The 25,786-nt window shown below is 39.9% G+C and overlaps 1 protein-coding gene across 1 annotated transcript; it reads left to right on the top strand.

The window, feature by feature from the left end:
- Nucleotides 1-197: 197 nt before the first annotated feature.
- Nucleotides 198-24,981, top strand: LOC132710012 (vomeronasal type-2 receptor 26-like). Its single transcript, XM_087893367.1, has 8 exons — nt 198-241; nt 5,205-5,496; nt 8,587-8,787; nt 11,673-12,521; nt 13,942-14,169; nt 18,630-18,766; nt 20,832-20,944; nt 24,080-24,981. The coding sequence occupies exons 1-8, from the start codon at nt 198-200 to the stop codon at nt 24,979-24,981; spliced, it is 2,766 nt and encodes a 921-aa protein (XP_087749493.1).
- Nucleotides 24,982-25,786: the final 805 nt, after the last annotated feature.

Genomic DNA, 25,786 nt, shown 5'->3' with positions numbered 1-25,786 from the left:
AAAGTTTAAATACCAAGTTTATTCACAACATTTGACTTTAAATACTTTTATTTTATCCTACAGCTTTTCTTGCAACAAGTCTTTCTGTAATATTCAGGTCAGGTATTGTTCTTATATAGACAATCAATCTTTTAATAGTGGATTTTCAGATGAATGGAATTGTTGAAATAAAATTGAATCAAAGGAATTGTAAGGGAATGAAATCTGGATTCCCAGAAGGGAATGAGTGTATTCCAGAAAAGTAAGAGACAAATCAATTCAGATAGTTTGTATGACAGATAAAGGGTAAAGACAGCTCCTCCTTAACAGTTCCTAGAGCATATGCTTTAGGGGGATGGCAGTTTGCCTTACTTTGGCAAGATTCTGTCTATAAGTAAGGAATATTAAAAATATTTTAAAAATTTGCTTGGAAAAAATTACATGCCTTTCTTACTTTTTGGAGTCTGACAGGAATGTGTCATATCTTTGAAGGTGTAGCCTGTTGAATATCTTAGTAAAACATATTCAATGGAAACCTGTTAATCTGTTCTCAAGATGCCAGTCTTCTTCCTGGTATTTGGCACCCCAAAACCCTTAGTTTGATCTATTTCTCCTCACAAAGAATATTGGTCTCTTGACAAAAAGTAGACATCAGAAGGGTGGGAACTAATCCAAGGACTGTTACTTATGAAAATGTAATCTTTCACCATTTACCACTTTTGCATATGCATGCTTGCATCATTTCCCCTCCTTTTCTGAAATGTATAAATATCAATTCATCTCTTTTGTTTGCAAGAGTATGTCTCACTATCCTTTTGGTGGGGTTCCCTTAAGAACATATTGTTTTTATAATAAACACTATTGTTTTTATAATAAACACTTCCATTATGCTGTGTTCTGATTTGTCAAAAGCAACTCTGTCTTTGTGTAGTTTATTAGCTGGCACTCAGTGGTGGCCCCAGTTCGAGCAAATTGGTAGCAGTTGCAGCGGGAAGCTCCGCACACCCACCTAGATGTCATCAAGTATGCTCTGTGCAAGCGCAGAAGTTTCTGCACATGCACACAAGTGGCACATGTGCGAACCAGTAGCAAAGTTAAGTGAAACCCACCACTGTTGGCACTACTTTAATAACCTCAACAGACTGACATTTAGGTGGAATTGACATCCTGTGTCTGCCATTGTGTGTCTAATGCCCAATCCAGTTTCTGTATCTTCTTATTATTCAGGTTTGTTGACTGCACTTGACAGAAAACTACATTTCACACATCAGAAATACACTTTCTGCTGAGAAATGTCAGAATGTTGGCCTGATCAATTTTCATACAAATAGTTTATATTGCCATTGAAATTAAGATTTACAAATATCTTTAGGTTGATATTTGACATTAGGTGCGTGGCCCCGTTGCAAACTGGTAGTAAAGGTAGAACCCACCCCTGCATTCAAGCTATTGATGTCTCTCGTCACTTGAAAAAAAAATAGTCTACAATTTGATTTTTCTGACTATTTTATTTATTTATTTATTTAATTAAACTTATATACTGCCCTTCTCCCCAGGGGGACTCAGGGTGGTGGACAGCCAGAAATTAAAACACATATAGTACAAAAGTTAAGAAAAAATTAAAATAGATTAAATCAGCAGCATTATCAGTTTAAAATCCCAAATCTACAAAATCAAAAAAATTCCCAATTTAAAACCCAATAAACCAATAAAATTAAAAGATTAAAAATTCCCATTAAAACCATTTAAGCTAGGCTGGCTTGTTGGAATAAATAAGTCTTCAGGGCCTTGTGGAAAGTGCGGAGGTCTGGGATCAGTCGTATTTCAGGAGGTAGCTCATTCCAAAGGGCAGGTGCCCCCACAGAGAAGGCTGGGCCGACATTGCTTGGCCGACGGCACCCTGAGGAGGCCCTCTCTGTGCGAGCGTATTGGCTGGTGGGAGGTTATCGATAGCAGCAGGTGGTCTCGCAAGTATCCTGGCCCTATGCCATGGGGCACTTTAAAGGTGAGAACCAATACCTTGAAGCGCACCCGGAAGACTGTTCTGTCCCCAACCACACGCACACACACCAACAGACGTTCAAGAGTTAAAGACCAAACCAGCCGGCAAAATCCTTTTCCTTAAGATAACAGAACTTGGCAACAACCTAGTGGCTGCCTGCCAAGAGTTTATTATTTACAAAGAGGAGAGATAACTTCTCCCCACTTCTGATACATCAAAAGAAACAGCTCAATAATTACGGAGTTAATCAAGTCCAGAGATAATCCAGCTAAATCTTATAGCAAAAGTCCGATGCAGAATGCAATGCAGAATGGCGTGGAAGCTTTCAGCTTTGTTCGTCACAAGGTTTGACTGGCCACCACACTCCCTTTTATATCCTGTGGAGTGTGGTCCAGTGACTCAGCCTAATCTCGGGCATGCCTTTTCTTCTGTTGCACGTGCTTATCTCTGCGACGATGGCGTGGATCCAGACAAGACTCATTACCCTCATCACTGTCCATCTATGGCTGCATGGACGTGCTTGGCCCCGGCCCTATCTCTTGCCCTTTGGCAGACACTAAAGGCATTGCCAGAGAGGAGGGTCATGGAGAAGGAGGTCTTGCCAACTCTTCTTCTTCACTCTCAGAGTCCTCTCCTGCTGATGACACAGGCTCAGGTAACGGAGCCACAACAAAGACCACTGGGAGCCAATGCAGCTCACGCAGGAGAGGTGTTGCTCTCCTGCATGAGAGCAACAGGGCTCCCTGATTATGGGAGCCCCGTTGCTCCCATAATCACCCGTGCAGCTGCATTCTGGACCAGTTGGAGCCTCCGGGTGCATCTCAAGGGGAGCCCCATGTAGAGAGCATTACAGTAGTCCAGGCGAGATGTGACAAGGGCATGGGTGACTATGCATAAGGAGTCCCGATCCAGAAAGGGGCACCACTGGCATATCAGACAGACCTGATAGAAGGCCCCCCTGGCCATGGCCGTCATATGCCCTCCCAAAGACAGCCATGAGTCCAGGAGGACACCCAAGTTGCGAGCCCCCTCTGTGGGGGTCAGTAACTCACCCCCAATAGCCAGCGATGGCACCAGCATCCATAGCCACTCAGTCTTGGAGGGGTTGAGTCGAAGCCTGTTCCTCCCCATCCAGACCCACATGGCTTCAAGACACTGGGACATCACTTCGAGGGCATCATTGGGGTGGTCAGGGGTGGAGATGTACAGGTTTAGGTTTAGGTTTAGGTTTTATTTGATTTGTATACCGCCCTACTCCCGAAGGACTCAGGGCGGTGAACAGCCAACAATAAAATACAGCTGAGTGTCATCAGCGTACAGTTGGCAACGCACCCCAAAACCACGGATGATCGCATCCAGCAGTTTCACATAAATGTTGAACAGGAGTGGCGAGAGGACCGACCCTTGTGGCACTCCATAAACGAGGCGCCTCGAGGTCGACCTCTGCCCCCCTGCCAACACAGACTGCGACCGGTCGGAGAGATAGGAGGAGAACCACCGAAGCACGGTGCCTCCCACCCCCAAGCCCTCCAGCCGACGCAGCATGATACCATGGCCGATGGTATCAAAAGCCGCTGAGATATCTAACAGGACCAGGACAGAGGAGCAACCCCTGTTCCGAGCCCTCCAGAGATCATCCACCAAATAGTGGATGAATATCTGGAGAAGTCAACCAGTATTAATAGTGATCCATTTTTTCCCAAGATTTTAGTCTTTATGGGTCAACAGATATGACTGTGAATTCTCTCTAGGATTCTCTGTCTCTCTTTTTGTTTCTGCTCAATAGACATGATGCCAAATCCCTTTGCCTTTTTTACACAGCTAACATCTAGTGTCTAACACTGTTACAGACAAATACTAGAAGCGCTAAATACATGAAATTTGTAAAGCTATGCAGAGATCAATCAGTATTTCAATATGTGTTAATGATGCAGTACAGGTTGAATCATTTATAGCATGTTTAAAAAGTCTTCAAATATTCTGGAAGTTTGTAATAAATTTATTCAATCCAGAGTGCTCAGCAAAGGAGTCCTCTTAGACTTCTAAGCTTACTTTTAGTATCTCATGAACATGCACAGGTTTCATCATCTGTTGGGATCACTATTTTCCTCTGTCATCTTTTGGGATAGTCATTACAAACTACTAACCACATGGCCTAATTGGACCATGGGAATAAGCTGAAAAATGGCTGTCCAACACCAAGGGGAAAATATTTCCTCACTGTTTTGAATCAGGAAGAACTCTGGTGATGTAATCATCTGCCCTGCCCTCTTGACTGATTTCTCCTTTCAACTCCTTGTAAAATACAACATGATGTGGCCAACCTGGCCCTTTAAATAAAGGATACTTCAAACATTCCCTTTGATCTTTGAAACCTTGAATACAGAGAACTTGTAGCCCAACAACTGGTTTATCCTCAGCTTGTTTGGCTTTCCAGCTAAATCCTGACTGTTGAACTGGAGAAATTTCATCAGTCATGGCAAAAGTGAATAGATTTTTTACAGGAAGTTCTGGATATCTTATAACTGGAATATTGGTATTAGGGCTGTTTCCTACGAGCATTTGCAAAGTTTCTTTTTCAAAAGGCACTAGGGATGATCCCAGTCCATTTTTTCATAAATATCACGAACCAGGAGACTCCATACTTGGTGGTATAATTTCTCACAGCTTTGTAATTTCTAAGAAGATCACATTCAGAAGACATCCCCTTGAAGATTTCTTTGTTGAATTTATGTAAGGAGTTGGATGCTTTCGACATCTGTTGTATCTTTGTCCTGGTAATATCAGAAATGCTGGCAGTACAGTTTGCTTACTGTTTGGGGTGGGGGGAGAGGGACATAACAGGGCTTTTGAATAGATGGATGATAGATATACAGTAGATAGATGATAGACCAATTTGTTTTGTTTTGTTTTGGAGGGGACAGGAACATTTATCTAGATTTAAAAATGGTTAGCATTTTTAAATCTAGTAGTTCTATCATGAATTTCAGGAGAAAATTTATAAGATAAATTTGGTGGAAGTAGGATAAATTTTGGATTTATATTTTTAATATTTCGTTCTTTCCTTTCAAATTAGTAGTTAATATGTATCTAGAAATATTTCCAATGTTTTAAATATAACCTATGATGGTGACCAAGATCCAAGTTCTTAAAATTGCAACTGGCTCTCTCTCTGTAAACATATGTATTGATGTTATTTATTATTTTTCAAATTGAACTGCAGACCACTAACTCAGACTTACCAACACATCTTGGCTCTGGTATTTGCTGTAGAAGAGATTAATGGAAATCCCCAGATCTTGACCAATGACACCCTGGGCTTCAACATCTATAACAACTATTTTAATCCAAAACTGACATATGCAGCAACAATGGAAATTCTGTCCACACCGGGCAGATTCATCCCAAACTATAAATATGATTTCCAGAACAATCTGGTCGCGGTCATTGGAGGACCTAACTCAAATGATTTCCTTCACGTAGCAACCATCCTGAGTCAATACAAGATTGCACAGGTAGTTTCTGTTCATGAAAGGACATCCATTTCCTATAATTCGGGGTGAAATGCTCCTGGTTCAGACCGGATCACCCGATCTGATAGCGATGGCAGCGGGTGGTTTGGAGAACCGGTAGCAAAAATCCCTGCAACCCCCTCCCCCACCATGCCCAGCTGAGCTGCACGATCATCAGAGGCTTTTTTTTTTACTTTTAAAAGCATTTTTTCTACAACTTCTTCTGCCAAAAAAATGCTTTTAAAAGTAAAAATAAAGCCTCTGATGATCACACAGCTCAGCTGGGATGTCAGAGGCTTTTCAAAGCATTTCGTTCTGCAACCTCTTCCGAGGAAGAGGTGGTTAAAAAAATGCTTTGAAAAGGTGTTAGGATATGGTTTGAGCCTAACAAGTTGTCCAGGCAATATATGTGTTCTGTGACTTTAATATGAATATGTATTGTGTGACTTTAAAGGTTTACTGCTGATCCATTGTAATGCTGAGTCATGCTGTAATTAGTGGTGAAAGGTACTGTAACGTATTCAGTTGATGATAAACTACCATAGTGTGTGGAGTTACTATCCATTGTGTTATCATCGTTGAATAGATCTGCTACCATTGTGGTTTGTGAACCAGAGTGAGTTTGTTATTCTAACCAACTACTGTTTGTGTGGTAAGAAGATTTTTGTATCACTAGACTGATTTAACTGGCAAAGACTTGGATTGATTTAAAGACTATGAGATTGTTTTTTCACTATAAAGTAAACTTTTGATAAACTAGTTTGCATATCTCTTATTCATTGCTCTCAGCAACGTTTCCTTGTGCATTTACTCTGCTGGTTGGTAACACAACACCAATATCCTTAACGTTGGTTATGGACCCAGAGCCAACCAGAACTAACAAGGATTGTTAGGAGCTAAACTGAGAGTTAATGTGAATAGTACAAACTGTGTTTCTGATATACAATCCAAGTGAAGATGGCACTAGAACAAGCAGCAAATTTTTCCATGATAACCCGGCTGGATGGAACAAACTATGTATCCTGGTCTACAAAATGTAATCTACTTCTGCGTAGAGAAGGACTGTGGGATATAGTTAATAATCCATCGGATGTAACAGCATGGAATCCTGCTGATGAGGAAGATGCGAAGAAAATAGCCAAGTACAACAGAGACAATGAACGAGCTCTTTGCATTATTGGACTAACACTGGGTGACCAGCAGCTTGTCCATATTCGTGGCGAAGAGTCTGCTGCTAGGTGTTGGACCAAGTTGAAGAGACTATATGTTCGTGTCTCTGTGGGTGCTCATATTTATCTCACATGGAGATTATTTAAACAACATTGTCTTAAAGGTGGAGATATGATGGCTCATTTGGAATCCATGACCAGAATTTTCCAGGAGCTGCATGAAAAGGAACTTGTTTTCTCAGAACTACAACAAGTTTATATAATTCTTTCTTCTTTGGACGATAGTTATGACGACTATGTTTCTTCGTTAGAGGTTTTGTCCAGAGATGAACTGACATTGGCTGGCATAACCGGTAGGTTATTGGAAGAATCCAAAAGAAGACAAGAAAGGGATCAGTTGAGAGTGCAACAACCAAAAGAAGAAAAAATGTACTTAACTGCCTATTTTGTAAAACGTTGCTTTGCTTGTGGGGCTAAAGGGCATATAGCTAAGTATTGTAAGAATAAGAAAATGTCTGTTAGGGACAATACTAGACCCAAGAAAGGTTGTAATTTACCTATATCCAGTTCAACTACTGATGTTAACCAGGATTGTTGGGTTGTTGACAGTGGTGCTTCTCAATCAATTTCAAGAGATAATTTTTTTTTGTTAAAATGGAGAAGAGTAACCAACAGTTTAAACTAGCAAATGGCTGGAAGGTTAAGGTAGCTGGAGAGAGTGTTGCTTGTTGGTCATTTATTAATGAACCATTGCCTATGTTATATATTCCTGGGTTAAAATTCAATTTATTATCTGTTAAATCATTATTGAAATTTGGGTTTACAGTAACATTTAAAAATGATAAATGTTTTATTGAGAAAGATGGCAAAATTGTTACTGCAAGTTTAGAGAATGATTTATTTATTTTAAGGGATAACCCAGTATTGGTGGCTAAATCTAAGTCTGTTTATAAGAATGTTAACCACATGATGAATGTATTCATCTGTTACACCGGAGACTTGGGCATTTAAATTTCAGAATGTTAAAGGAAACAGTTCAATTATCTGAAAGGATAAAACTACAAGCATGTAGTAAATATCTGAATTGCAATGCCTGTAGTCAGCAAAAAAGTAGAGTAACACCAGCAAACCGTGTTCATGGTTTTAAAACCAAAAATCCATTAGAGGTAGTGTTTGTAGACCTAATTGGACCAAAAAATCCAGTATAGGAGGTGCCTGCTATATTCTGAGCATAGTAGACCATTATTCAAGATACGGATTCTGTTATCTAATGAAAACAAAAAGTGAAACATTCCAGCATATTAACAACTGGCTACGTTTTGTGGAAAGGAAACAGAAATTTAAGATTAAATGCTTAGTGACTGATAATGGTACAGAATTTACCAACCAAAGATTGGAAAAGTTTTTGCAAGATGCAGGGATTCAGCATAAATGGTTTGCGCCGTACAGACCACAGCCCAATTCGTATATCAAGAGAAGAGGTCAAACATTACAAGCCATGACTAGAACTATGTTGGCAGATTCTGGTTTGCCTGAAAATTTATGGGGTGAGGCTGTTATGTGTGCTAACCATGTGTTAAACAACATGGTTCATTCCTCTACAGGTGAAATACCATTCACCTTATGGCATGGGAGGAAACCAAATCCTAGTTACTTACACACATTTGGAGCCCCAGCTTGGGTACATATTCCATCTAGTTTAAGGAGAAAGGCTCAACAGAGAGCCAGAAAAATGTTTTTCATTGGCTATGAATCAAATCATAGGTCTTTTAGATTTTGGGCACAGGGAACTACTAGTGTTTACTGTAGTGCAAGTGCTAAATTTCTAGAGCACGAAGGATGGGATAAACTAGAGCGTGCAGATTATAGACATGATAATAATACTGTTAGTATAGAGCATCATATTCCTGATGATATTCCTGAGGATTTAGATGATGTAAAATCCTCTATCAAGGAGGAAGAACAGAAAGTAGGTTTAGAGGAGGTAGTTTTAGGGGAGGAGTCAGATGAACCATCTGCAGTAAGTCCTGTATTACCTAGGAGATCTACTAGGGAAAGGCATCCACCTGATCGATATAAAGCAATTGTAGTTTGCCAGGTTAACATTGAACCTTCAAGTTATGAGGTATCAAGCTTTATCCTGAAAAGGAGCAGAATGCTTGGAAGGAGGCAATGAGTAAGGAAATTAATTCTTTAACTAAGTTAGGTGTTTATGAAACTGTGAAATTGCCACTTGGTGAAAAATTAATAGGTTGTAGATGGGTTTACAAAATTAAGAAAAGCATAGATGGGACAGTAACCCATAAAGCTCGCCTTGTAGCTCAAGGTTTTTCTCAGACCGAAAAAGATTTTGATGAGGTTTTTCCTCCTAGTTTACGAGCTAGTACTTTAACAACAATGCTAGTGTGGGCGGCTAAGTATAAATATAGTATTAACCATATAGATGTAGAGACAGCATACTTGCATGCTCCATTGAGACACACCATCTATATGAGGAAGCCTTTAGGAGTTGAAACACAAAACCACACTGATTGTTGGAAGTTAAATAAAAGCCTTTATGGTTTGAGACAATCAGGATTTGAGTGGAACCAATGTATAGTTAAAGAGCTAAATAAGATCGGTTTTCATGAAGGTGTAGCGGATAAGTGTCTCTTTAAAAGAAAAAATAATGGGTTAATATCATTTTTGTTATTGTTTACAGATGATATAGCCATAATAACTAAAACTGACAAAGAAGCCATAGATATTGTTAAACAGTTACATACCAAATTTAAGATCAGAAATTTAGGAAATATTAGGCATTATTTGGGTCTAGATATCAATCAAACAGCTAGAGGTTATAAAATATCTCAATCTAGCAAAATAAGCCAAATGTTGAAACGTTATGGCATGGAGCTATGTAAGCCAGCTAAAATGCCTATGGCACAGGATTTTCAACAAGGAGAAATCCAAAGTCCTAAATTTAGTAAGGAGATCTACCAGTCTCTTATAGGTAGTCTACCTTATATAAGCAATTGGTCGAGACCTGATATTTCATTTGGAGTAAACCAATTAGCGAGATATAATACAGAGCCAACTGATAGGCATTGGCAGGCCGCAAAGCATATATTAAGATATCTGAAAATGACGATGCATTATGCATTGTAGCTAGAACCTAACAATGATTTAATATTAAGCGCATATGCTGATGCCAGTTTTGCTACTGATTTGACCACATCGGGTATAGCTATCATGTTAGACAATTGTTTGATTGGCTGGAAATCAATTCATCAAAAACATATTAATCTATCTGCTATGGAGGCAGAATTCTCAGGTTTGTCACTAGTTTGTACTGATCTGATTTATTACAAACAATTAATGATGGATATTGGTTTAAAGATGGATTATCCAATTGTAATACATGAGGACAACCAAGCTGCTATAAAAATGGCAACAAATTTAGCAGTTAAAACTAGATCTAAGTATACTGACATTCGGTATCTGAATGTTCGTCAGTGTATCCAAAGCAACATGGTTAAGTTGGAATATTGTATGTCGGAAGACAATATTGCTGATAATTTTACCAAAGTGCAAGGTGCTATAAGACATAAAACATGTTGTGAAAGCTATGGATTAAGAATCTAAACTGTATATATTGACCTGTCCAAAGGGGAGAATGTTAGGATATGGTTTGAGCCTAACAAGTTGTCCAGGCAATATATGTGTTCTGTGACTTTAATATGAATATGTATTGTGTGACTTTAAAGGTTTACTGCTGATTCATTGTAATGCTGAGTCATGCTGTAATTAGTTGTGAACGTATTTAAGAAAGATACTGTAACGTATTCAGTTGATGATAAGCTACCATAGTGTGTGGAGTTACTATCCATTGTGCTATCATCATTGAATGGATCTGCTACCATTGTGGTTTGTGAACCAGAGTGAGTTTGTTATTCTAACCAACTACTGTTTGTGTTAAGAAGATCTTTGTATCACTGGACTGATTTAACTGGCAAAGACTTGGATTGATTTAAAGACTATGAGATTGTTTTTTCACTGTAAAGTAAACTTTTGATAAACCAGTTTGCATATCTCTTATTCATTGCTCTCAGCAACGTTTCCTTGTGCATTTACTCTGCTGGTTGGTAACAGAACACCAATATCCTTAACAAAAGGCTCTGACGATCAGGCAACACAGTTGGGATCGTCAGAGCCTTTTCAAAGCATTTTTTTAATCACCTCTTCCCCGGAAGAGGTTGCAGAAAAAAATGCTTTAAAAGTCTCTCTGACGATCCCAGCTGAGTTGCCTGATCGTCAGAGAGACTTTTAAAGCATTTTTTTCTGCAACCTCTTCAGTGGAAGAGGTTGTTAAAAATGCTTTGAAAAGGTTCTGATGATCCCAACTGTGTTCCTGATCGGCAGAGGCTTTTCAAGGCATTTTTTTTGCATTTGCAGAAAAAATGCTTTGAAAAGTTAAAAAAAAAAAAGTTGGCCATGCCCACCCAGTCACATTACTCCCCCCCCCCACACACACACCACGCCATGCCCACAGAACCGGTAGTAACAAATTTTACATTTCACCCCTGCTAAAATTCCTCAGATATGAAAGGCAAGAGTGTCGTTTCCAGAATTCTTGTTTGAACACTAATTAAACAAAAATTTTAAAAGGATTAAAAAAAACCTGAACATTTAAATATTTGAAATAAACCAATATGGAAATATATACTTAATTGTTTTTGAAATTGCAGTTACCTTTAGAACTTATATTGAACTCTGTTTCACCTTAATAATTAGCTTAATTAAATATTCTACCTTTTTTTTTTTTTTTTAGTATTGGGAGGCTTCCATTTAACTGTTCATAAATTATATTATTATCAGGACTTTAAGTCAAAGGTAGGCAGTACTGTTCTATAAATGACAACATACTGAAGGTTTTACTACAATAACAAAGAAAAAAAAAGTCTGAATCATTATTCCCTCTCCAACAAACCCTTTTTCTATCTTTCTTCATTTATCTCTTCATTCTCTTAGCTTGCCTATTCTTCTGCTCCAGAGATAAATACACAAAATCAAGCCATTTCCTTCCATTGGATGTTTCCCAATGCAGATTATCAATATTATGGGATTCTTCAGCTGTTGCTTTATTTCAAGTGGACATGGATGGGCATATTTTATATTGGCATTGGCATCCAGGCAGAATTATTGCTCCGGAAAGTGTTACCTTTCTTTTCACAGCATGGCATCTGTTTTGATTTCATCGAAAAGTTTCCTAGTGGTATGTTCAATGATCTGGATATGATTGTGGAAGCATCCCGTGCTAAATTAAACCTCGCCTGGAACAGCAGAGCAAATGCAGTGATCTTTCATGGAGAGTTTCACAGTATAAGCTGTTTATGGGGTTTCCTCGAAATGTCAGAATATTATGACACGGCAGGGAAAAAAGCAAAAGTCTGGATCATGACAGCAGAGGTGGACTTTACATCCAACCTGTTTCAAAGAAACTGGGGCATAGATTTCCTCCATGGCGCTATATCCTTGACAATCCAATCTAAGGAAGTGTCAGGATTTCAGAAATTTGTTCAGATGAGAAACCCTATTTTGCATAAAGCAGACGGTTTCTTAAAAGAGATCTGGCAGCAGCTTTTTAATTGCCTGATTCCAAGCTTTCCCACTGAGTCAGTGGAACAGAATATCTGCACTGGAGAGGAGAGGCTGGAGATTCTCCCTGCAACCATTTTTGAAACAAGGATGACCGCCCACAGTTACTGTGTCTATAACGCCGTCTATGCTGTTGCATATGCTTTGCATGCCCTGTATTCATCCATAAGCAAGCACAGATCAAGGGTAACATGGAAAATTCTTAAACAACAGTCATGGAAGGTAAGTCTCTTTATCAGAGAATAGCAACAGCACTTAGACTTATATACCACTTTACAGTGCTTTACAGCCCTCTCTAGGCGGTTTACAGAGTCAGCATCTTGTCCCCAACAATCTGGCTCCTCATTTTACCCACCTCGGAAGGATGGAAGGCTGAGTCAACCTTGAGCCTGGTGAGATTCGAACTGCCAAATTGCAGTCAGCTGGCAGTCAGTACTGCAGTCTAATCACTGTGCCACTGTGGCTCTTACAGCGCAGGCTATTTCACTTTTTCCCCTCTCTGTCAATGCAAGAGTAGCATCAATTTATTTTATTCAGTTGATCCTTGTGAGATGTTTGGGACCAGAGGTTTTATTACCATGAAAAAGAATCAATGTTATCTACAAATTGGATGCTTATATGAACATCTGTGATCAAAGCATATTAGCAGAGAAAAAGGCTGAGTGCAGCGGCCCCATATTGTATGTTCTGGGCCTTTTTACTTACCTATTTTGTTTTCATTTCTATAACTGTCCCAGGTTCCAGCTCTCATCTGGTGTGATGCCATTCCCATAAAAATCTATTCCAAAATGGATGTGAATTATTTTCCTATATTTGATGATTGGAACCATTTCTCCATAGCAATAACAATTAGACTTAGATACACAGTGCTTTACAGCCCTCTCTAAGCAGTTTACAGAGTCAGCTTATTGCCCCCCAACAATCGGGGTCCTCATTTTACTGACCTCAGAAGGATCGAAGGCTAAGTCAATCTTGTGCCGGTGAGACTCAAACTGCCAAACTGCTGGAAGCCAGCAGTCAGTAGAAGTAGCCTGCAGTACTACATTCTAACCACAACATTGTTCTAATTTGTGGATAAACTAGTTATAGCTTCCAGCTATTATGATATCTCACTATATCTACATAAGATTGCATAACATTGCTCTCTCATGCTTTTTTAATTTTCAAAGATGATGAAAATCATACCAGATTCATTTTGATCCCAAACTATTACAATTAGATTTTTCAAGGTATTGTAAAAAAAAGAAATGGATTTAATATTTGTTTATGTCCTCCAAGAGTTACAGGTTTTCGATATATTAAGTCAGGTATTAAATTTACAGAAAATTGTTATATTTTCCCCCTAAGAAATAAATCTTTTATAATCTCTGGGAAATCTGCTTAAAGATTAAGCCTGCAAAACCTTACTAATCATTTACTATAGAATAAGAAGCTTTAAGATTCCAGATAATGATGCAATCTTACGTTGAGAGTTCTATAATTGTGCTGAGAATGATTTTTTTCATTATTATTTGATGACATTCATTATATCGTCACCAATATGATGAATGCCATCAAATGCCATCCTTTTGCAAAGCATCTACAATCAACCTCCACACCATGCTTTTAACTCCTTTCCAACTTTTTCCTCCTTGTTGTCTAGCTTCACCATTTCCTGAGAGGAGTTTCATTCAATAACAGTGCTGGAGACAAGATTTCCTTTGATGAAAATGGAGAATTTGTAGGAAGATTTGATATCATAAACTGGGTCACATTCCCAAACCAGTCCTTCCATAGAGTTAAGGTGGGAACCATAGATCCAGACCCACTCTCACATCACCTGCTGACCATTAGAGAGGATGAAATCATCTGGCCCACCTGGTTTAATCAGGTAAAATCCATATCATGTCCACATTGATTGATCACTTTGACCAATCTTCCAAGAAGGTTCATGGAAATCTACCAGAATTGCATTCTTTTTTTCTCAATTATTTTGGTCATAGCAAAAAAAAAAAATGTCCAAGAACTGGGCAAATCAGACATGAGAATATGTATTTTCCCATGTTCAATCATGGGAGTTGTTAGGGAATCTGAGTTCTTCTAGGGATAGATTCAATATTCATGTACTACATGGGGGCGACTATAGGTAGATTGGTTGATAAATTCTACAGAGGACACAAACTGTACACTTATAGGGGTGGTCATTTATCAAGTGAGTAGAGCATACAATTAAAACAAAAGTAAGGATTTGATTGCCAGAGGTGTGTACCATTGGGAGCCAGGGATTATCACCACAAATATTCCTGGATTCTATGCAAGTATTATCCAAGATATTTTGTTGTGTTCTTATAATATGTTTCCCTATTCTAGAGTCATTCTGCTTGCAGATATATTTGTTAATTAACAAATTAACATAACAAATTAACATAACACTGTTTTGTTGCTTTTTCTTCCCCCACCTTTGAATAGTTTTATGCAACTTATATTAAAAGCTAAACAGTGATTTCAGAAAGGATATTGGTAAATCATATTTTCAAGATTCCTTTCCAAATATTCTCAGCATTCCCTGGATATTTCTGCTAAATTTCTGTTAAATGGTGAATTTTCTTATGGCAAGAACTTCAGTCCTTCTCTGAAAAAAAAAATCAATGAAATTAGCTACCACCACATTTTGCCAAAATTGTAATGGGACAAGAATTCTGAGCACATATTGTTCTTCTTCTAATGTCAGTATTGCTGAAGTTCACTTATAGAAGGACACATCTTGCTAATCCTTTCCAGGACAAACTATCCCAATTGCAGAAAACAGAAAAAAAGTAAGGAACAGTGTGGGAATGAGGTAGCCATGGTGTATGTGTAGACCAGTTTGGCTGGTTGGAACACATATGGGGAGCTTGGCTATGGAAGAAGAGTAAAGTAGGAAAAGCGGGTTCATCTAGATGATCACTGAAAGGCCCTCTTCGTTCTCTCTTTGTTCATAATATTGTAGAAAGTGTGTAGCAATCCCTTTGAACTAACATTCCTGACAACTGAGGTAGATCTCTGATAACGGGGTCTCTCAGTTGGCAGGTGATGGGATGCTGGGAATGAAGCCAAATATGATAACATAGCAAGAGTTAAGTTTTGTTTCTGCCTTAAGTATTGCTTTCCTAGAATTCATGTGATTTACTGTAATATGGTAGGATGTGAAAGTTATGTCCAGATATGGAGAAAATCCTTTTAATCAAGAATGTAATATGAGAATGTATAGCTGTAATCCTGTCTTCTGATACGCCCAATACCCTTGCTTAATAAAAGAGAGGTCTGGAGTCAGCTTGAGGCTCTCTCATCCCGAGAAACACTTGTGCCTGTGTTTTCTCTAATCTGGACCTCTCATGGGGAGCCCGCAAGATGATCGCAACAACTGGTGACCCCGATGTGATAACCCTTGTGGCTATAAGTCTCTTGGAACTCCCATTCTCATCGCCTGGAAGAGGCTGTGCACCCCGATTTCACCTGAAACACGATAATCTTTTGTGAGTATGGGAGGAGGTCTTTCCAAGCAGAAGGCAGCATACCTGCAAGAGCTTGGCGAGATATCCAAGACCAATATTACTATTTTTAAAAATTTGATTTACCTTCTAAAAAAACATCTGGTGCCCGAAGCAGGGACACCCTTCATGGGGAGCAGCATCCTTAACATCCTTATCATCGTCTGGAATAGACCCCTGGCATGCCTTTCATCCTTCGGGATCCCTAGTGATAAGTGATGGGCTGCAATCTGTCTCAATATCAGTAAACGCATGTGCGGAAACTTAGATTCCTATTGCACAAGTCTGGCATGACGATGTGCAGACTGACAAAAAGAAACTGATAGTTGAGACAGGGAAACATTGTCCCTTTTATCCGGAACAGGGGACGCCTTGTTTGAGAGATATAATAAAGATAGGACAAGCCTTACATCTTGAACCTAAGGTTTCAGTGTAAATATTACATCAATGGTATTAATGTCATCAAGGAATAGAAAAATATGGCTCTGATGCTTTGGAAGGGCAATAATTAACTACAAGCCCTCCACCTGATTATAAAGTTAAAATTGTCACCTCAAACCATCTTTAATTGAACCATCAGTTCCTTCTGAAGGAGCTGGTTACACCCCCATTAGGCAGAATTTAAAGAAACAGTTAGACAAAAAAAGGGGGGTGTGGAATATAGAAGAAATTCCTGAAATGCTTTCTGTCTGTCTACCGGCTGCAACTTTGCAAGCTTCTTCTGAATGTGCTTATCAAGCCTTCAGAAAAGTGCCTGTTTCTGGCAAGCGTCAACAAGCCTTCTCTAACATCAGGAAAAAAGCTAAAGAGAATGCCACTTCTGAATGCCGAAGAGCAATTGTTGGGCTAGGAAAAGATCTTGATTTGGCAGATATGATTAAAGTGTGTCAGGATATAGGAACATTGTATAAAACCAATTTGTTAGCACTGCTTTATCACCAGGCAGCAAACCTCAAGGAAAGTGTTACAATTGTGGAAAACCTGGTTATTTTAAAAGAGAACGTAAAAATCCAAGGGGGGGGGCATGTCTGTAACATCTCGCCCTCAAAACCCTGGTATATCATCGTTTGGATGACATTTTAATTGGAGTGCAAAAACTACAATCTAATTGGCTTTTTGAAATACAAAATGATTTATGTGTATATGAATTGCAAATTGCCCCAGAAAAAATACAGCTGCACGCTCCTTATCTGTATTTAGGGCATAAACTATTGCAATCTTTTTCTGCTCCGGCTTTTCCTCATTTAAAGTTACCCAAAGTTATTTCCTTAGTAAATTTGCAACAATTTCTGGGTACTATTAATTGGGTCCGCCCATATTTTTCTTTACCTACGCATTTACTTAGTCCATTATTTGAGTTATTGACTGAAGGAAAAAAGCCAGGAGATTTAATTATAGTTCCATCTGTAGTGTTTGCTACAGTTGAGAAAATTAATAACATCTTGAGTATTCAGTTTGTGGATTGAATCCCTCATAGAGATTGTCAGTTATCTTTGTTAAGATTTCCTACTAGTAAACGGCCCACAGGAGTATTGTATGCTTTAGAACAGCAAAAAGTATATTGTATTGAATGGCTTTATTTGCCCCATCACCATCTAAAAATGTTTTACCCTTTATTCAAGCCATGGCTGAACTTATAACCTTGGGGCGTACTCGAGCCTGTCGAAGAAATGGAACTGATTTAATAAATATTGTTCTTTCTATCTCAAAATCTGACTTTCACTTTTATTTTCAGAATAATTTATCTCTTCAGTGTGCTCTAACTGACTATGTAGGCTGTATTTCATATCATCTGCCTAAAGATCCTAGGTTTGCTTGCTTAATGACTTCCTCCTTTCCTATTCGCTCATTACTTTCTTCTTCTCCACTACCGCAAGCTTTTATGTTTTTTCTGATGGAGGACGAATGAGAGGAGCCATTGCTTACAAGGATTCTCATGACGACATCTGGAAAGAATCTTAATTGTCTGCGGCTATCTTAGCTTTCCACACTTTTTCTCAACAACCTTTTAATCTGATCTCTGACTCTCAGTATGTGTGTCAATTTATTTTTAATCTTCCAGGTGCTTATATCACGCCCAGGATTGACTCCAACCTTATGGCTTTATTTCTCACTTTACAGCAACTTCTACAAGACCGGAAGCATTTATGCTGCTGTTCATGTTTTACCTACTTTATTTACAGATCCATTTTTTGGCCATTCTTTTTTCCATCAAAATGCCAGAGGGCTGGCATAAGCTTGCCATATTCCACTAGAGCAAGCTAAGCAAATAGTTTCATCCTGTCCCCAATGCTCTGGGGCATCCCCGTCAGGAGACACGGGAGTTAATCCCAGTGGTCTCACCTCTAATCAATCATGGCAAATGGATGTGACTCAATACCTTTCCTTTGCCCCATGGAAATATTTGCACGTTTCCGTGGATACTTATTCAGGATTCATCATGGCATCCCCACAAAGGGGAGAAGCAACCAAACATGTAATAAATCATTGTATTCGGACTTTTGCATTGATGGGACGCCCAATTGAACTTAAAACTGACAATGGACCTGCGTACACCAGTACTGCCTTTGCAGACTTTTGTAACAAGTGGTCCATCACACACAAATTTGCTTACCCTACAATTCTCAAGGCCAGGCAATTGCAGAACGGGCTAATCAGACCCTCAAAAATGCCCTGGATAAATTGAAAGAGGAAAAATGCCTCGGCCTCCCAGCCATGCAAAACAAACTCAATCTTTGCTTATATACTTTGAACTTTCTTAACCTGACTGGACAGCCTCCCACATCGGCTGCAACCCGTCATTTTTCTGCTTCACCATCAGCTACCCCAAAACCGAAGCTCTATTTCCGCCAACCACCCAATCCTGCATGGAAAGGGCCCGCTGACCTTATTACCTGGGGCCGTGGATATGCTGCTGTCCAGTACAACAATCAGACCATCTGGATCCCTGGAAGACATGTAAGACCATTCCATTTACAACAAAAAGAAGGAGAAACCAGTCACGATCTTGCATCTATTGCCCATACATCTCATGATCCTTCATGTCAGCAGCCTCTACATTCAATCATAATGGGACAGTAATAAAAGACATTCAAATAGCTACTAATCGGACAAACTCCACTACTCCTATTTCTCAAACCACACCCACCACTGACACTGGGTGGCTCATTAAAAACTCAGACATCCAGAGGCATCTTGCCCAATCTCGGGGTGGCAATGAACTATTGGGATCTTTATTTATTAAATAACTGGACAGTACATATGTTCAACGAGACTATCAAGGTGCTGAAGCTGATGAACAAAGAACTGGCTGAAATCAAGGAGGTGGTCTTACAAAACCAATATGCCTTAGATATTATGCTAGTAGCTAAAGGAGGCATTTGTGCCTCATACATTGTGGTACCTATGTATCTGATTATCAGTATAACATCACTCACACCATAGAACATATGGAAAACATGATCAAAAACAATCCCTTATCATCCGATGGATCTGGCGCCATTGACATCTGGGCTGCCCTTTGGTCATGGCTCCCGGATGGTTCTTGGTTGAAATCAATTATGCCAACTGTTGTATCTATAATCGTACTGCTTGTTTTGCTTTGTTGCTGTATCCAATGTCTCCCCTCCCTTCTGCAAATGTGCAAAGGTTTTATTCCCTCCAATAGGAAGGACGTCCTGATAAGTGAAACCAAAGCCCTTCTGGAACTGGAGGAAGCCAATCTCAACAAAGCAGAAAAGGGAGGAACATGTATATTTTTAGGTGAAGATTGTTGTTTCTACATGAACAAATCAGGTGTGGTCAGAGAAGGTGCTCGGGACTTACAGGATAGGGCTTCCAGAATAACTCAGAGGTTACAAACTTCTGACATGTGGTTTTCTTGGGTGCCTGGATCCGGATGGATTAAACAAATTTTTCTTCATATGTGCAATAGCTGGCTTAGTATTCATCCCATGTGTGATAACAATCCTTAGATGTATAACCATTTATATACCTTTATCATTGCTTTGCTTGTTTCTGTATGTTGCAGTATCCAATGTATTCCTGCTTTATTTGCTATGATGACAAACATATTTGCCAAACATAAAGAAAACATCATAATAACAACACAGCTGAACCCTGTTGTAAAAAACAAAAACAGAGGAAATGTGGGAATGAGGTAGCCATGGGGTATGTGTAGACCAGTTTGGCTGGTTGGAACACATATGCGGAGCTTGGCTATGGAAGAAGAGTAAAGTAGGAAAAGCGGGTTCATCTAGATGATCACTGAAAGGCCCTCTTCGTTCTCTCTTTGTTCATAATATTGTAGAACAGAAAGTGCGTAGCAATCCCTTTGAACTAACATTCCTGACAACTGAGGTAGATCTCTGATAACGGGGCCTCTCAGTTGGCAGGTGATGGGATGCTGGGAACGAAGCCAAATATGATAACATAGCAAGAGTTAAGTTTAATCAAGAATGTAATATGAGAATGTATAGCTGTAATCCTGTCTTCTGATACGCCCAATACCCTTGCTTAATAAAAGAGAGGTCTGGAGTCAGCTCGAGGCTCTCTCATCCCGAGAAACACTTGTGCCTGTGTTTTCTCTAATCTGGACCTCTCATGGGGAGCCCGCCAAATGATTGCAACAGAACAGCAAGTAAATTGGGGTAAAAAAAAATTAAGGCGGAAAGTTCATTGTTAAATTTACTTTCACATACCTGATATTAAAAAATTCTTCTACCAAGCAACAGTTTTAATAGGGTTAAATATATTATTTTGTTTGCTTTGGTCAGAGGTCTCTCACATGTGGCCCTTTTGATTTCTTAGCTTCAATTTTCTTCGGAACCAGAGGCAACCACAGAATCCAGAAATCTACCCTTGCAACAATAAAAGCTTAAGAATTTGTTTCTGAGTGCCATTTCAGTCAAGTCAGGAAGGATGGAAAGATGCTGTTCACCACCGCAACCTCAAAATGTTGCAATGACAATCTGTGAAATTTCTTTTCAAAAACATTAACATATTTTATTTTCTTCATGGGCAGGTATCACCTGTCTCCCTGCCCTTCAGGTTACCAAAAGGCCAAAATAGAAGGAAAACCATTTTGCTGCTATGACTGCCTTCCATGTTCACAGGGAGAGATCACAAATCAAACAGGTAAGAGATGTTACAAAAAAACCTAGATGTCTTTCATCATCATTTAGTTATTGCACTCAATTTCTCAAGCATGCATAACTTTTCCCACTTGTATACCCTATTTTTGTGAACCAGCAAGCACCAGCATTCATCTATTCTCTGTCTCCTTTTTTTTTCAAGTTGCCCACACTGATTTTTCTCCTAGGCCCCTCCTTTCTCAGTTACTGGCACCCAGCTTTCTCCTTTCCTGCCCAGCCACCAGGGGTGGGTTCTACTTACTTTTACTACCAGTTCACAATGGGGCCATGCACATGCACAGAAGTTTCCTGACGACATGGGGGTCAGGGGACGGAGTTATATAACAAATATAACAAATTCTGTTTGAGATCTTTTAGTCCAATGCCCTGCTCAGGCAGGAAAATGTACACCATTTCTGACAAATAGTTGTCCAATCTCATCTCAAAAACTTCCAGTCAGGGGTGGGTTCTAATTTTTTTTACTACCGGTTCTGTGGGTGTGGCTATTTTGTGGACGTGGCTTGGTGGGTGGGGGTAATGTGACTGGGTGGGCATGGCCAACTTTTTTTTTTTTTTACTTTTAAAAGCATTTTTTTCTACAGCCTTAAGAGGTTGCAGAAAACAATGCTTTGAAAAGCCTCTACCGATCAGGCAACTCAGCTGAGGCTTTTCAAAGCATTTTTTTTACCACCTCTTCAGCTAAAGAGGTTGCAGAAAAAATGCTTTGAAAAGCCTCAGCCGATCCCAGCTGAGCTGTGGGATCATCAGAGGCTTTTTTCTTTTTTTCTTTTATTTTTAAAAGCATTTTTTTGGCCGAAGAGGTTGTAGAAAAAATGCTTTTAAAAGTAAAAAAAAAAAAAAAAAGCCTCTGATGAGGTGGGGTAAGAGAGCGGCGACCGAGCTGGGGACTGGTTTGAGGGTGTGGCCAGCCAAAGTTATTACCAGTTCTCCGAACTACTACAAATTTTTACTACCGATTCTTGTGAACCGGTGCGAACCGGGAGCAACCTACCACTGCTTCCAGTGTTGGAGCACCCACAACTTCTGGAGGCAAATCAGGTTCCGCTGATTAATTATTGTAACTGTTAGGAAATTTCTCCTTAGTTTAAGATCTTCTCCTTGATTAGTTTCCATTCATTGCTTCTTGTCCTGCCTTCAGGTGCTTTGGAGAATAGGTTGATTCCTTCTTCTTTGTGGCAACTCCTTACATTTTGGAACACTGCTATCATGGGACCTTCTTTTCATTAAACTACACATACCCAATTCCTCAACCACTCTTCATATGTTTTACCCTTTCTTGCTCCTTTCTGCACTCAACATCTTTTTTTTTTTTTTTTAATATCACGGCAACCAAACATGGATGCAATATTCCAAATGTTGTCTTAAAAAACATTATATAGTGGTATTAACACTTCACATGACCTTTATTTATTTATTTGTTTAAATTTCTATACCGCCCTTCTCCAATGTAGGACTCAGGGCGGTGAACAGCCAAAGTAAAAACAAGACATACATACAAAACATACAAAATCTAAAAACTGTTTAAAATAATTAAATAATTTTGGCCATAATTAAAACATTCCAATTTAAAATCCGTTTAAAATTTGACTCAAGCCAGCCCAGCTAGTTGAAATAAATGGGTTTTTAGGGCCCGACGAAAAATCCGGAGGTCTGTTATTGTACGTAGCTCTGGGGGGAGGTTGTTCCAGAGGGCGGGCGCCGCCACAGAGAAGGCTCTCCCCCTGGGGGTCACCAGCCGACATTGTCTGGCGGACGGCACCCTGAGGAGGCCCACTCTGTGGGAGCGTACTGGCCGGTGGGAGGCTATTGGTGGCAGAAGGCGGTCTCGTAAGTACCCCGGCCCTAAGCCATGGAGCGCTTTAAAGGTGGTCACCAACACCTTGAAGCGCACCCAGAAGACCACCGGGAGCCAGTGCAGCTCGCGCAGGAGAGGTGTCACGTGGGAGCGCCTCGTCGCCCCCAAAATCCCCCACGCGGCCGCGTTCTGGACCAGCTGGAGCCTCCGGGTGCACCCCGGGGGGAGCCCCATGTAGAGAGCGTTGCAGTAGTCCAGGCGGGAAATGACGAGTGCCTGAGTGACTGTGCGTAGGGAGTCCCGATCTAGAAAGGGGCGCAACTGGCGTATCAGGCGGACCTGATAAAAAGCCCCCCTGGCCACGGCCGCCAAATGATCTTCTAACGACAGCCGTGCATCCAGGAGGACGCCCAAGTTACGAGCCCTCTCCGTGGGGGCGAGTGATTCGCCCCCAATAGCCAGCGATGGCGTCAGCTGGCTATATCGGGACGCCAGAAGCCACAGCCACTCGGTCTTGGAGGGGTTGAGTTGGAGCCTGTTTCTCCCCATCCAGGCCCGCACGGCCTCCAGGCACTGGGACATCACTTTAAGGGCATCATTGGGGTGGCCTGGGGTGGAGATGTACAGCTGGGTGTCATCAGCGTACTGATGGAACTCCACCCCGAAGCCACGGATGATCTCACCCAGCGGCTTTACATAAATGTTGAACAGAAGGGGCGAGAGGACCAATCCTTGTGGCACCCCACAAGCAAGGTGCCTCGGGGTCGACTGCTGCCCCCCTGTCAACACAGATTGCGACCGGTCAGAGAGGTAGGAGGAGAACCACCGCAAAACGGTGCCTCCCACCTTGACTCTATCTCTCTATAAACCTGTGGGGGATAGGCAGAGAGAGTTGGCCTCTGGACCAGAGTGAATGGATTTGCATTTGGATGGGATACTCACTTAATGACCCAAGATTCTCAATTGACAATTGCAACATGCAGGGATAGAATTGTGATCACTGAGCAATGCGGTCAGACGAAGTCTCACTTTACAACCACCTCACTTAGAGACTGAAATCTTATAAACTGTTGTCATAAACTAACCATCCATTTGTGCTCATAGTTACTGTATATAGCTATAAAATGGAGTTTAGTCAGCAGAAATACAAACAGAGACTATGCTATTACTGACATTATGTTTTACATTTGTACGCCACTCAACTCTCTGCCTTCCTGCAACTTATTTGACTTAACATACATTTCCAATATATGTTTTTATATCCTGATTCTCAGATTGCTGGCCTCTCATCTCTTGATTTCCTACTTATTTTTGTTTTAACAGATATGCACACATGCTTCCAATGTCCAGATGATCAGTATCCAAACAATAAGCAGGATTTCTGCCTTTCCAAGGAAATGACATACCTCTCTTATGAAGGAACATTAGGAAGCAGTTTGGTGACGATGGCCATTATCCTTTCTTTCACCACAATTTTTGTACTAGGATTGTTCCTGAAGTACCACAACACACCTATCGTTAAGGCCAACAACCGCAGCCTCTCCTACACCCTCCTCATCTCCCTCCTCCTCTCCTTCCTTTGTTCTCTGCTTTTTATTGGTCAACCCATGAAGATCACTTGTCTCCTTCGACAAACTGCTTTTGGGATCATCTTCTCAGTGGCTGTTTCTTGTATGCTGGCCAAAACCATTACCGTAGTTCTTGCTTTCATGGCCACTAAGCCTGGATCACGGATGAGGACATGGGTTGGGAAAAAATTAACTTTTTCCATTGTTCTTTGTTGTACTTTTATGCAAACTCTTCTTTGCATTGTGTGGCTTGGAATTTCTCCCCCTTTCCCAGACTTGGATAAGCACTCCTTCATTTCTGAAATTGTTGTCGAATGCAATGAGGGGTCAGTTGTCATGTTTTATAGTGTCTTGTCTTTTATGGGTTTCCTGGCTATTATCAGTTTTGTTGTAGCTTTCCTAGCTAGGAAGTTACCAGACACTTTCCAGGAAACCAAATCCATCACATTCAGCATGCTGGTTTTCTGCAGTGTGTGGTTATCATTTGTCCCTGCGTACATTAGCACCAAAGGGAAATACACAGTGGCTGTGGAGATTTTCTCCATCTTGGCCTCCAGTGCTGGACTCCTGTCTTGTGTCTTTTTCCCAAAATGTTACATTATTATAGTGAGACCTGATCTTAACAAACGAGAGCAGTTAATAAAAAGAGGAAATTGACCAACCACTTGTCTGAAATGGTATAGGTTCTCATGCTTGAGAAGGGGGTTGGATACCAGGTTCATATTATTTTTTTTATTATTGCAAAAGTTTTACAATTACATTTTCACCCCTTTTTTTTCACCCCCCCACCTCCCTCCCCAAACTTCCCGTCCTCCCTAGCCCTCCCTAACCCTCCCCCCCACCAGGTTCATATTATTATATGTGGTGGACATGCTCAAAGGCAAAAAAATATTGGACTAAAATACATACTTGGTTACAAAAAACAATAAAGCAACATATAGATTTGAAACCAGAAATATTCTAGTTGAGTATATTAACAGAATAGTATAACAAAGGGAAAATATACTTAATTTTACATGTATTAACAGTAGCAAGAACTGTGTTTGCACAACAATGGAAAAATGAAGAGATGAAAGTGTTATAAAAAAAAAAAGAAAATGGAATGTGATGAGATGGATAGATTAACATTTAAAAGAAAAGAAAAGAAACAGAATACTTTTCAACATGGGACTTGTTTTACCAATGGTTAATTAACAGAAATAGAAATTAGAATCTAAAAAGACTAAAAAAATAAACAAAAAATTGTATTGAAAATTTTGTAAGATGGATAAACGAATTGTATTACTATTTTGCAACTATTACTGATATGTTAATTATGATTAGTATAAGTTTAAGGTCTTAAAGTTTAAGACTTAAACCTGGCTGAGAGAAAAATACACATAAAAACCTACGAAAAGAGAATAAAATAAATATTTGACTGTTACAGGGAGGAGTCATGAGATGAGGGTGTGGCTAACTGAAG

The sequence above is a fragment of the Pantherophis guttatus genome, chromosome 4 (genome assembly GCF_059756535.1).
Source record: "Pantherophis guttatus breed Tessera chromosome 4, ASM5975653v1, whole genome shotgun sequence".
Classification (NCBI taxonomy): Eukaryota; Metazoa; Chordata; class Lepidosauria; order Squamata; family Colubridae; genus Pantherophis; species Pantherophis guttatus.
This window is presented reverse-complemented; position numbering and strand designations above follow the sequence as displayed.